Raw genomic sequence first — 12,908 nt, 5'->3', positions numbered from 1 at the left:
CAATGCCCAGACAAAAGCGGTCATTATGGAATGCAGAGCCGACCCCACAGAGCTGATTCCCCTCCACTGGACTGCAACGTGTTTTCTTTTACCTACAAGCAAGTCAGCTGGACAGTGGTATCCTCCACTATTCCCCACTGATTTCACAGTATTTATTCACGTATTGCAATCAAAGCAGAGGCAGGAGGAACTGTTTTCAACATTGCTTTGAAATTTTATTCTGGGAGTGTTGTTGCCTTTGTGGATTTAAATCTTCTTTCTTCTGGCTTCTCCTTCGATCAGGCTTGCCTGTAAGCACACACCATATATTATTTTAAAAGAGAAGAAAGAACTTTGATGATGGAATTTTAAAGCCTGCTCAGATGCTAACATATTCCTACTGAGGTCTCCATTGGAAGGAGGATTAGAATGACATAAATCTGACCCGACGTGATCTCTCTGCCACCTGCCCATGGATCTGATCATGCAGTATAATGTAACTGACACTTAGAATAGCCCTTTTCATCCCAAAGTGCGTGACCAGCTTTACATCTGTTAGGGGGCCCATCGCCACAGCAGCTCTTAGAGGGCAGCCCAGCAGCTGCAGAACACTCCATTTTGGCATGAATTTACACAAAGCATCACTATGCAAAATGTGTCCGTCAACTTAAGCAGCTGGCCAAGATACCAAGGGGAAGAAAGCTGTGCTTGCAGAAGTGTTACAGGGTGGGACAGTTGTCCCGTTCCCATCTCTGTATACATTAGTTCTTTTTGAATGGAAACAGAACTCCTGTGTCACATCCTGCTCGACCTGGTCTCTTATTTGTGCATCTATTTATGTTGTTCCCTTGGAACTGAGAGCCCAAGGTGTTTTGGGTGGAAGTTCTCGGTATATTATTCTTTCCCTTTTGTATCTCAGCTCATTGTATTTCTGTCCTCACTACTGGCAGCTCCAGGAAGTGATGAAGGCAACCTGCAAAGCTGTTTCCATGGGCTGGTTCGTTTCCTGACACCTTCCCTCTCATTGCATAATGCTCCTGTGTCAACTTCAGCAGTGTGTTAACATTGGAAAACCTACATCTGGAAAAGCTTTAATTTGTTTTCAGCATCATTAAGCAGCTAGAAGTAAGAAAGCCACACATTTCAGTTTATACCACAGGAACAAGGTATGCCAGGCGTGTGCTTGAGCGTGTATTCAGAGGCGAGAGTTATGTAATTGAAATTTTTTTGTTTGGGCTTCAAATATTAATTGTAGAGGGAGAGTTGCAACTTTAGGACAACTCAGAGATATTTCCCAGAAAGTGAGGACCATCTGGGCAGGTCAAGGTGCTGCTGTATTGTTTGAAGAACACTCTTCTGCTTGAGAGTGTTGTTTCTGTGGCAGATCGTGTGTATGTGAAGTCTCTGCTGTCACTGCATTAGAGCATCTAATGGAAAATACATTTCCCAGTCCAGGGACCTTGGGAGCAGCACTTCCATATGGCTCAATCCTTCAGCTGGCAAAGCGTGCCTTTGAAGTTAAGCATCTGCGAATGCTGCCTACATTTGTATGAAGGAAGTACGTGCTTGACTTTATTTTGGTTTTAATTCAGTAAGTAATGACATAGTTACAGCAGGAGCATCAGGATTAATGTGGTCATATTCTAGCACCATAACTTGGACATACTGAGAGTGATGCAAAGCTGGGGTTGCCACATGTGAACTAAGCTTTCCTGCCTCTTCTACCCCACCACTCGCACCCCTGCACCCCGTGCTTTGCCAGCCTGGACTGGTCTGAGATTTTCCCACAGCAATTAGAGAAAAACCACGCTACTTACCACGGTTTCCTTCAGATTGCTCAGCCTGGGATGCTGGTATGATCCAGGGCATTCAACCTTCTGTGCTTCCCCAAGATTTTCCATTTCATTTGCAATCTGAATGGGGAATAAACACAGCCTTCATGAAAACAGATTCTTCTCCGAAGGCAAATCTCCCCAGGTTAAAGCCAAAGTTTCTACTGCACAGTTGCGTTTACTTCTTTCCTACATGTTACACTTGCTATAACAGCTGTAGAATGTTGGAATTGTGGTTACAAGGGAGTACGTGTGAAATATTAGAAAGCATCAGAAAAGCCATTGGTGGACAGAACCTTTCCCATCTGCTCTGTGGTTTGAGTCCTTCAGTGAAGCACTTGCCATCGAATCCCGCACCAGCTGCCATTGCCACATTCTCATGGAGATGGATGGATGTTGTCACAAAGCAGCTGATCAGAAGGGCAGCTCAAACAAGGGGTGGTGAAGTCAGGTTTGACCTGGAATCAGGCTTCCATCCCTCCTTTAGAGCAAACTGACGAAGCTTTCTGTCTGTCACAGAAGCACTGCTGTGTGCGCAAGGCTCTCTGTCGCTGTACCACCACAGCACGGTCTGCTCCCCAGTTCCTACTTGACACAAAGTCTACACGTGTGTTGTATAATGCACACCAGTGTGCTGAGAGAGAGACTCCTGTATAGTCTGTCACCTCTGGTAGTGCCACGAGGCTTTTTGCTTGCATCTAGTACAGAAAAGGGATCGGAGCAAAAGCAAGAGCTGTTTTACAGTCCTGAACTTACCTCTCGAAATGATTCCACCAGATTTTCGGCATTCCTTTTTCCTCCTGGTTGCAGGCCATAAGACCAGTGTTGAGCCAAGCAGATTGCCACAGACGTGGTAAACAGGAGGACACCAGCCAGGATCTTCCTGGACTTCTCCATTCTGCGATGAGAGAACAAAGCATATTTCCGATCCTGCATCATCACAGCTCAATTTTTATCTTACAGAATCACCCCGGTGGCACTGTGCCTACGCGTGGGTCACAGCTGGGTTCTGAGCCCCTCAGAGCATGGATCAACTCATCACAAAGAGATTTGACATCTGAGACATTTGGATAGAGATCTAAATTAGGATTTTTGAGCGCCCTTTCAGAGCTTTAGGAACCCCTGGACCTCGAAGGTTCAGTGAAAATCCATGTTGATATTTGACAGACAGGTTTGGTGTAGCCAGTTTCTGTTCTAAGAAGTGCTCTTTGCAGTGCCTTCTAATGCAAGTTCCTTCCAGTGCAAGCATCTGTAAGGACTGAAAAGTTGAAATGGACATGGCTGTTCAAGTACATTACCTGCTTGCAGAGAGAGGCTGCAGAACTGCTCCAACGCTTCCCTGCTGGAAAATGTCCTGTGAGTTGGCTTCTTGTCTCCCTTTATATCCAGCCACCCCACCACCAAACCCTTCACAGCAGGTAACGCTGCCTCATTCTATCCTACGGACTGCAATTTTGTTCTTAAAGTTGCTGTCGTGTACTAAAGAAGTAAAGCACATAATTGGAGCAGCTGGGTGTAGCTGTTACCTACAGCTGTTTTCTCTTAGAGCCATGAAAGTTACAGCTTTCCTTTTAAGAGGCTGTAAACCTGATGTTCAAACCTAGCTGGCTGCTGTTGCCCCATGGAAAATAAACAGACGGTCTTTCAGTGGCTTCTGGTTTTTTAGCAATAAGCAAAAGCTCTTCTGTGGGTTTGATTTTCTGAAGAGTTCCTTACAGGAGTTGAAATGGATGAGGAATTCAGTTTATTCTGTCTGTATCAGAAGGAAACAGACCTTCAGTGCATAAACAAGAGGTTGCACCAGCACGTGGCATTTTGCATGCTCTTCTGCAAGTCCTTAATGCTTAAATAAAATGCCTTCGTGTTCTGTGCTCTACAAAATGCAAAGCAGTACTAAATGGATCAAATAGACTCGATGATGAGGTTGTGAGTGCTGAGGAAGGGGCTCTCTTGCTTGAATAGGACCCTCTGTATACATGTAATGGAGAATCCTGTTCATATGGATATATGTGTCTATACAGATGCACACATACATGGGTGTGTGAAGTTAGGCATTAACGCTTATGGAGCTTTTTGTTGAGACTTCATGCACTGCAGCTTTTGAAGAGGTCGTGGTCGCCATCTGCATTCAGAAGTCAAATTCAATAATTTTGATGGCAGAAACCTGGTTTTTTTTATCCACCTGGCCACTGTTCCGACTTGCTCTGCACTGGTTTATGTGCAATTGGGTGTATCATGTTTAGTGGTGTTTAAACATCCTCTCTTCCTGCCCCTGTGACCTCTTTGAAATTAATGGATTAAATGTAATTTAATAAGTAAATAGTTGAAGGAGGATTTAGTGACTGCAGCAAAGAGCAATTCTTCCTGCTGTAATGCTCCTACTCACAGCAAGAGGAGCCAGCAGCAGTTCAGCTGATAAACTGATCAAGCTGTGAAAATAGTTGGTTTCAGTGGGAGAAAGGTTACCTTAGCGTAGGCAGATCACTTGAGAAGGGAGATTTTCTGTTTTATGACTGCTTCCTTCCCTGCTCTTCCTAGCAGAAATTAACATTAAATTGAAATGGAAGATTTTGCTCATCCTGAAAGATAGCATTTAAAGAAGGGAAGGGGCCTGCTTAGCCAGGTAATTGCACCTCTTATTCACCCACCATCTGAAGCCAAGTCTGCCAACCTGCCTTCGCTGGCTGCCAGCAGCTGTGCTCCTCAGTGGGGCTCCTTAGAGCTGCTCCTGCAGCACAGCAGAAGGAAGCACAGTGGTGAGCAAACTGTTCTCGTCTCATGTTCAACTCTGGGCCCAAGTTACATAAAGGAGGTGGGAGGCTGGGGAGAAGACTACAGCTGGTTCTGGTTGCCCACAAATATTTCCACAGCCCCACGTAAAGGAAACCAGCAAAGGACTCCGATTGTGGCAGAGGTGGAGCCCACGTGGAAGGCTGATCCAAGGTCTGGGAGAGCTTCAGTCAGAACAAATCAAAGAGTAGAGCAGGGTTTTGCACGTCAGCTGTCTTTTCTAACTTCTTGTCCTTCTAAGTGAAATTAAGTAAGACAAAGACACCTGTGTATTTCCCATTTTTATTAATGCAATTTGAATTAGGCTGGAACCTGCATGTTCTGAATACGCCACTGGAGGCTGTTCGTACAGCTCTGTCATAGCAAAAGAGGTACCTTAAATTCATCTGCAAATGAATGATGCCCCATGCAGTGATTATTTAAAACATAGTACTTCAGTGAAAGTTCAAATATATTTTATACACAGTGATTATGAAAATATATTTTCCCATACAATATTTTACTTCTAGCTACAAAATATGATAAAGAAAAATAATTCATTTGTTTCTCTAGCCCTAGGAATCTTCTTTCTGCAACACATCAATCAGTGAAAGTGATGAGGTGGGAGACAGGACTCCAAAAATCACAAAGCATTTCCCTATGGATGTTTTTGACCAAGGATAGGGTGTTATCCTAGAGCCAAATTAAAGAGGCCAGGGAATCCAGAAAAGAAATCCCAATTCGGAACCACAGGGCTGTAGGATTTTGAGTCCTGGAAGTTCACATGATATGCCTGAGTATCATCAAACTCAACTTGATAAGAATCCCACACTTCCCCAAACACATCATAAACTGTTCCTAAACTAATCTTTCTAGACTGATGGCAAAGCAGCATTTTCATAGCAACCACTGAGACAACAAATACAACTTCAGAGGATGGGAAATTCTGCACTGCATGTAAGAGACAACGCACCAAAGTAACTGGGACTCAAACCACTGCTAACAGATCGTGTTCTGTGTTAGGATACATCTGTTCTGGACTTCAGTAACAGTTCTATTTTCATAGATTCAATGTTAGTTTCAACTTTGGGGTACTGTAAAGAAGCGTCTGAGGTAAGAGTTCTTGATGCACCTTTTTTGGTATAGGTTATGTGCTTTTTGATTGTGTACAAAATAAACATTAGATGAGAACTCAGCTTGATACTGCAGTGGAAACAGCTTATGAGACGAAGTGCATCACCACCTAAAGAAGTGCTGTGAGACTTTCTGCACTCCAGAAGTCACGTAATTCCATATTTGACTCACATGTAAAGCAGCTGTGGAAAGGGCACTCCACCCATCCACAGAGGCTTTCACAGCCACTTTTAAGCAGGCCCAAAGTGGTATACTGACATCTGGCTGGGGAAAGGATTTTGCCCATGTGGTCAAGGATGCAGTGTACAACAGTATTTGCATAGTACATGGAAGGGAAACAAGTGCCATTTACTCATATACTGGAGGCATGGCAGGGGAGAAAGGAGTGGGTGCTATGGCTGCAGCGCTCATCTCTGGTGACAGTGGATTGGATTCTCCTATGTCCATTTAATCCCCCACCAAGAACAAAGAAAACGTACAGGTACTCCAGGTTGGGAATGGACAGGACATTTGAAAGCAAGAGAATGTTTCCTTAGCAGCTGTAGTTGATAGTGCAATCGTGTGCTAATTTGGAAAAGATTAAAAATGCAATCCCAGTTTTAAACAAGGATGGTTTTGTTATAACCAGATCTGCTGTGTATGCAGATCCCTTCAGTGGAAGCAGCTTCCACAGCACATTTAGAAGATAATAAAGCTGTTCTATACCTGAATCCTAACTACTACAAGGCAATATATTACCTATGATGACAGTTAACTACTGTTTTCAACGTAGTACCTGAAAACATCGTGTGGACATTACCTAAACCACATTCCACTTAATGTACTGTGCATGAATGAAGAAACTAGTGTATTTACAGTTAGTCTAACTGTAAACCTGATCTTTGATGCTACTATACATGAAAAACATCTTCTATTCATATTGCAGCTACAGATTTAATAAATAGAATTGCATATATTGTGCTTTATAAATTAAAATGAATTCCAAAGTGAGGCAATGTTTGTCAACAAAAAGCCACGCATGCTGATCCTAGAACCAGTCCACTTCCTCACTCTGTTTTCAGAGGTAGAAACAGCATTTATCTATTTCTACCTTTTCAGTTAAAGCTCCCTCCCCAAAAAGCAATCAAAATAGTTTACTTAGGCACTACTGCAAATATAAGTTGTCTAATAACCAATGCTTCTAACTTAATGAGGGGAGGACATGAAGAAAGTCACCATGTTTTGACTCCTTTGTCTTTAGCATGTTCTCTTCCTTATCTGACGCTCTGAGACATGTGCAAAGGTGTCAGCATCTCTTCAAAAATAGCTCCTTTCACGTTAGATCCCCTCAAATTAGCTTCTTGTAGATCACAACCTGAAAGATCACAGTTCTAAAGGGTAAAAGAGATCGAGTATTAGTTGAATGCACACAGAACTCAGGGTTCAAAACTTTTAATGCATTTATGCAGAAGCCACATATGCTTCTGTAACTTCAACGTCCTTACTTTGTCACAAGATACAACTAAAACTACAGTAAGGCAGTGACTGCTTTTCACAGTAACAACTGGATTTGGTTTTGCCAAATGCCAGCAATCCCCAGAATTCTATCAGTTGACCATTTAGCTTATAAAAGCAATTGTAACTCACTTCCAAATCAGTTCCTGCTAAAGTTGCTCCTCTAAGATTACAGTTCTTTAGTTTGGCATTTTTCAGTGTTGCAACTCTGAGATTAATTCCTGTCATTTGACTGCCTTCCATGTCAACACCTTTCAGGTTAGCACCTGGAACACAAAAGTACTTTTACAAAGGAAGAACAGTTCCAGAGAAATGCTTTTTCAGTGCCATGTAAATTGGTATCTACATGTAATGATTCTGCAGTTGCACTCAGTCTTATGTACATATATAGCTCTTCTAATGTAAAGATGAATTGTGCAAACCACAGCTCAATCTTGTACATAACATATGGATCTTAAAACACATGCAACTCAGTTTCCAAGAAATACTTAACACACAAAAACCTCTTACCTTCCAAATTAGCTTTAATGCCTGATGGGTCTTCAAAATTGCACCCTTTTAGAGATGCTCCTTCTGCATTGGAACACAACATCTTCACCCCCTGGAGGTTTGCACACTGATAGAGATAAATGCATCAGTGAAATTCATGCAAGTGCAGAACTGAACAACGCCAGAAGTAGTCAGACTGTAGCCTTCATTTATGTTTAGGAAGTGAATCTACTAAAGCACAACAGCCTTACTGTTTCAAGGCAGTGTAAGAACTTGGCGTTACTTCATTGGGACAACAGGTTGGAATTACCTGCTGTTCCACACCCTCCTTCTCCTCCCCTCTCCCCAACTTATCCTAATTCCTCTTAAGATAAGAGGACAGCCCAAACCTTCCACAGCACAATTCTTACATCGAGCACCGAACCAGAGAGGTCAGCTCTTTCAAGATTTGCACAACATAAGTTGGCATGTGCGAGGTTGCAGCGGCTTAGGTTAGCCATCTTGAAGTTGATGTACCGAAGATCTAGTCGTGAAAGATCTGCTCCGCTGAAATTGAGACCCTAAAACCAAAACCAACCCCAAAAGTCACAGAAGGTAAGGCGCAGCTCTGAATACAGAACAGTTCAGAGCATCATTTCTTACATGCAAAGATACGTGCATGCACAACAAGAGCACCTATGCTATTACATAAGATTAAAGCTAATGCAAAGCTGTAAAGCACTGACTTCAGTTATTAGAGTGCATCCTACATTTAAATAGAACAGCTCAACAAACTGATCTGAAGTAAAGCAGCCCAAACACTGCACTCAAATTTCATACTAAAGTTACTCTGCTGCTTGGAATCAAAGCTCAGTTAAAAAGAGGAAGGCAGGGGTGGGGAAGCACACTCTTGAATTTCACATCACCACATGATGCTGCAGGGCATCCCAGCACCTGACACCAACACAACAGACCGAGGCACACTTTGCATTTCCACACCTGGCATCGCAGCTCAGACTTGGTTGGGGTTGCCAGCAGGAATCGCACAAACTCTTTTCGAGATATAGGAGAGTGGTCCTCTGCTGGCTGTGAGTTCTGTTGAGAGAGTTGTTTAGAAGCTAATACGGATAGGACTAAATTATGTATTGCCTGGAAGAGCAGGACATGCACATCATGTATAAAAGCAAGCAAGTTACCTTAATAGCTATTTCTAGATGTTCAATTAATGAATCGATACCAAAAAACCTGGCTTCTTCCAAAACACCTAACAAAACAAAGCAGTTATTTGTTATTTACACAGAGCCTTTAAATGAGATACCACTCTTCCCTTGTTGGAAAAGGCAATGCACAGCCACGCCAAGAACATAAGCTTCAGGTTAATCCAACCTTGCTATCAGAAGACTGCCAATTCAACTGACTTCCCCTGTTTGTCATAACTCTCTTTTAGCTACAGTAACCAACAGATGAACAGAGCATCTGCTGAACCTTAGGAAATGCCTAACAAATGCATGAGCTAATAGAACTGTCAGCCATGCACATCGTATTACACTGCAATGGGACAGAGGAAAAGCGAGCTTCCAGTCAAGGAGAAAAAATGAATCTCAAATACAGATATTAAGATACCAAATCCAGGGCACCGTTTGAGAATAAATTCTCCACAGTAAAACACCAAACATTTAGATAAGCAGACACAAACCCCAGTGATTTTATCACATTTACCTCAGGACAAAGTTAGACCTTTAAAGAATATTAATGTAGGAGGTGTCGTACAGGTAACACCTACCGAGCAGATTGATGCCATCGTTTACAATGAGCTGCCCGTGACGCAAGTAGTTCAAAATAGGCTCAAAATACTCTGGGCTGCGGTCAATTAGGAATGCTCCTCTGTGATCTTGCTTATTTCCCCAAGCATCTGTTGCCACAAAATACACATAATTAAATCTGAAAGCGTTTGCTTCAAGTTTCAGATTGTTACCACCAAGGGGTTACAGGATTGAAGCCTCTCACATGAAAGGGCATTTCTTAGAAAGAAGGAAGGAAAACAGGAGTGGAGGGGAAAACCTCCCTTACATCCATCCTGCTATAAATAGCTAAAACACATTTCACAATGTGCCTAAGAACCCTTGCAAAAGCAGCATTAAGACTGGTAAACACATCTCATTTGGCCTTCACAAAACCGAGTGAAACGCAACAGTCAGGAAAGTCTAAACTAGAAAAAAAAGAGTCTGAAGTATCAACTCTGGGTGGGAGTTCTATTTTCAATTCATGAGACGATTGTATGTTGTGCTTTGATGCTTTAACATACTTTTAATACTTTAACACAGCAATAACCGTTAACTTAATAGTGCCTTTTACCTGTTCAGCTACTCGTTAGCTTGAAGGGTGAGTTTTACTTCGAGATACTAACCTTTATCTTTAAACATGTGGGCCAACATACTGTCAGGTTCTTTATTAACCAAAGTACTCCTAGAAAATAAAGGCAGTGCAATTTTATTTTTCAAATGGAAAGTTTTGCTACAAGACCCATTTGCTGGAGGGAATGCATTTCCTTGGCACCTAGAAGGTAATCAGTGCTGTGTGATATGCATTCCAACTCTGTACTGATTTAATTTCAGAAGAGAAAACAAAACACACTTCTGATGTAAGGCGTATCAAAGGTATTTTAAATACAAAGCACTTCGTTAGCTGAAATGTTCCAGGGATAAATGCAGGCCTGTTCAGGCTTTTCACCACTGTTAGCACATGTGAACTGTTTAAGCATTCATTTCAGAATGGTGGCAAAAATGCCTATTATAAGCTGCAGAAGGTCTCCTACTCCATAGCAAATGACTTCTCTTGTTCTTTCTCAAGAGCATCCAAAGTCTCACTACCTGAACACACACCAACTGCTACAGCAACCTTACTGAAGTTAATCCCAGCTCAACCAGCCCCATTTTTACCGTGTGGTGGTGAAGTATCGACCTCCAACATTAAGTGTTAACCAGTCTGTGTGTGCCCCTGTTAGCTCTTCATGAGGTCTTGCATCGGTCTGAGGATCTACACAGGTGATAAGAACGCAGATGTGAGAATTGTGAACATTTCCAAATCCTCCATATGGTTTCTGAAAACACTAGAAAATTTAAGTTTAAACTTACACTAAAGGAAAGCATAGAATCATAGAGTGGCTTGGGTTGGAGGGACCTCAAAGCTCACCCATCCCCTGCCACTGCCATCATCAGATCAGGGTATCCAGGGTTCCATCCAGCCTCACTTGGGGCACCTCCAGGAATGAGGCACCCACAGCTCCCCTGGGCAGCAGTGCCAGAGCCTCACTGCCCTCTGAGTAGATAATTTCCTCCTAACATCTAAACTAATTTTTCCCTCTTTCAGTTTAAATCCCTTTCCCCTATCCTGTCACTATCTGTCTATGTAAACAGAAGGCTGAAGAATTAGAGGCTTACCAATGAATGGTTCCCCTTCACAGACAAACAGAACATCATCATCTCTGGAAGGGGATAGGGCAGGGGGAAGAGAAACAAAAAAAAGATTAAACAGCTTTTTGTTCATCGAAGCGACATTGGGATCCCCTCCTGATCAGTTTCAGGTACATGACAATCGGATACCATTAGTTAGAATTAAGAACCCGATCCCTCTCTTAACTTTGCAGGTTCCAGATGACTGCAATTCTACCAGCTGCACTAGAGATGCTACTGATAGAGACCCATATCAGCCAGGTAGGGATCACTTCTGCTTTAGTTTTATGAGATAGTTCCTTTTCTTCCCACTCTGATGGGTTAATGTTATATGAAGCCAAAGCCATGCCAGTTTGTCTCCTTTTCAGAAAGTCTCATCCGAGAGCTGAACAGACTATTGGGACTTCCTGGCATTTGTGAATCTACTCAGAGGGACATTAAAAAGCACACAATGCAGCTTGCATCAAATTCAGATTCATCAAAATATGATGTTCTGTAGGCAGCATTATTTTTCCTTGAGGTGAGTATTCCACTGAGTATACAGGCTGGAAAAGATCTGGTTTTATGAAAAGCAGTTGTTATTTACAGAACGGCTTAGGAAGGGACTTTAAAGACCGTGGAGCTCCAATCCCCCTGCCCCAGATCAGGCTGTCCAGGCCCTTCCCTGCCCTCCCAATAACTGCAGGGATGGGGCATCCAGTTTCTGTGGGCAGCACTGCCAGAGCATCACCACCCTCTGAGTAAGCAGCTTCTTCTAACACCCAACCTAGATCTCATCTTTTAGTTTAAAGCTGTTCCCCTCTGTTCTATTACAGCATGTAAGAGGTCAGTCCCCTTCTTGCTTGTAAACTCCCTTCCAGTACTGAAAGGCCACCATGAGGTCTCCTTGGAGTCTTCTCAGGCTAGATATGCCCATCTCCCATCCATGATTCAGCATTTATGGGATCAATCTTACCTAATCAAAGCAATATCATCGATGAGACCACCTTTCCCATTGTAAACACTGGTTGCTTTGATTCCCAGCTTATTGCTCGCCACAGACAGCAAATCCGACAGCGTGCCATACACAGCCACCACCTGCAAGGAGAAGGGAGCCAAACTGGGGCTGCTGCCATCCCAGAACAATGTTGGGCCTTAAAACCCATTGCTTTCACTACAGACGCCGCCCCACAGCTCTGAGCAGAGCGGAAGGAGGATTATTTACCAGCTGTCCAACAGAAAGCACAGCACGGGAAGGCCGCAGCACATCCCTGACCTGCTCAGGGCACGGCTCCATCAGCACGGCACCACTGAAGAAGAGCTGAGCTGCAGAGAGCCGCAGCCAGAAGCTCGGGGCTCTCCCTCGCGGCCCCGCACACATCCTGAGCCCCGGCCCGGCCCCAACCCCTGCCTCCAGCGCCCCAGTCGCGGCCGCAGCGACCAGCCCTCCGGCCCCAAACCGAGCAGAGGGAAGCAGAACGCCTCAGAAATCCACGCGCAGCTTCCCGAAGCCCACCCGCAGCCCGCAACCCCCGCCCCTCACCTTCCCGTTCCGGGGACTGCCGTTAACGAACAGCGTGACCCGCCTCATGCTGCGCCGGCGGCGCCCCGCTCCTCCTGCCGCCAAACCCGGAAGGCAGCGCTCCCTAAGCGACGGGAACGGAGACCAATCGCAGCCGAGCCACCGGCCAATGAGAAACGCGTTCCACCAGCGGGGCGGGGAAACGATGGGTAGGCGGGTTGGAGGGCGGGGACAGCGCTGCTAACAGCCAGTCAAAGGAGGAGTTGGGTCCTTGAAGCC

The 12,908-nt window shown here is 44.0% G+C and overlaps 2 protein-coding genes across 3 annotated transcripts; both read right to left on the bottom strand.

Moving 5' to 3' along the window:
- Nucleotides 1-16: 16 nt before the first annotated feature.
- GNRH1 (gonadotropin releasing hormone 1) lies at nucleotides 17-4,763 on the bottom strand. 2 transcript variants are annotated; one of them, XM_052701951.1, is made up of 4 exons: nucleotides 3,110-4,763; nucleotides 2,568-2,709; nucleotides 1,797-1,892; nucleotides 17-288 (listed from the first exon to the last, which is right to left on the bottom strand). In XM_052701951.1, the coding sequence occupies exons 2-4, from the start codon at nucleotides 2,706-2,708 to the stop codon at nucleotides 247-249; spliced, it is 279 nt and encodes a 92-aa protein (XP_052557911.1). In that variant the 5' UTR covers nucleotide 2,709; nucleotides 3,110-4,763; the 3' UTR covers nucleotides 17-246. The 2 variants fall into 2 exon arrangements, with proteins under 2 accessions (XP_052557911.1, XP_052557910.1); XM_052701950.1 differs by having other exon boundaries at nucleotides 2,568-4,763.
- Nucleotides 4,764-4,869: 106 nt separating this feature from the next.
- On the bottom strand, nucleotides 4,870-12,793 carry KCTD9 (potassium channel tetramerization domain containing 9). Its single transcript, XM_052701949.1, has 12 exons — nucleotides 12,651-12,793; nucleotides 12,084-12,205; nucleotides 11,117-11,160; nucleotides 10,616-10,712; nucleotides 10,084-10,142; nucleotides 9,460-9,588; nucleotides 8,873-8,940; nucleotides 8,676-8,771; nucleotides 8,108-8,257; nucleotides 7,719-7,824; nucleotides 7,341-7,474; nucleotides 4,870-7,084 (listed from the first exon to the last, which is right to left on the bottom strand). Exons 1-12 carry the CDS (start codon nucleotides 12,696-12,698, stop codon nucleotides 6,968-6,970), a joined length of 1,170 nt encoding a protein of 389 aa, XP_052557909.1. The 5' UTR covers nucleotides 12,699-12,793; the 3' UTR covers nucleotides 4,870-6,967.
- Nucleotides 12,794-12,908: the final 115 nt, after the last annotated feature.

The sequence above is a fragment of the Tympanuchus pallidicinctus genome, unplaced genomic scaffold (genome assembly GCF_026119805.1).
Source record: "Tympanuchus pallidicinctus isolate F22 unplaced genomic scaffold, pur_lepc_1.0 scaffold42, whole genome shotgun sequence".
Taxonomy (NCBI): Eukaryota; Metazoa; Chordata; class Aves; order Galliformes; family Phasianidae; genus Tympanuchus; species Tympanuchus pallidicinctus.
The sequence above is the reverse complement of the archived record's forward strand: the minus strand, read 5'-3'. Positions and strand labels throughout refer to the sequence as shown.

What these genes read in the sequence shown, in the direction of transcription:
- KCTD9 (XM_052701949.1), bottom strand. Translation starts at nt 12,698, where the DNA reads ATGAGGCGGGTCACGCTGTTCGTTAACGGCAGTCCCCGGAACGGGAAG. An exon ending in AGTCTGAGCTGCGATGCCAG is followed by an intron (nt 8,258 to 8,675) that starts GTGTGGAAATGC and finishes TTTTGGTTTTAG; the next exon opens with GGTCTCAATTTCAGCGGAGC. An exon ending in TAGCAGGAACTGATTTGGAA is followed by an intron (nt 7,085 to 7,340) that starts GTGAGTTACAAT and finishes TTTACCCTTTAG; the next exon opens with AACTGTGATCTTTCAGGTTG.
- GNRH1 (XM_052701950.1), bottom strand. Translation starts at nt 2,750, where the DNA reads ATGATGCAGGATCGGAAATATGCTTTGTTCTCTCATCGCAGAATGGAG. An exon ending in TGGTGGAATCATTTCGAGAG is followed by an intron (nt 1,893 to 2,567) that starts GTAAGTTCAGGA and finishes TTCCCCATTCAG; the next exon opens with ATTGCAAATGAAATGGAAAA. An exon ending in GCAATCTGAAGGAAACCGTG is followed by an intron (nt 289 to 1,796) that starts GTAAGTAGCGTG and finishes GTGTGCTTACAG; the next exon opens with GCAAGCCTGATCGAAGGAGA.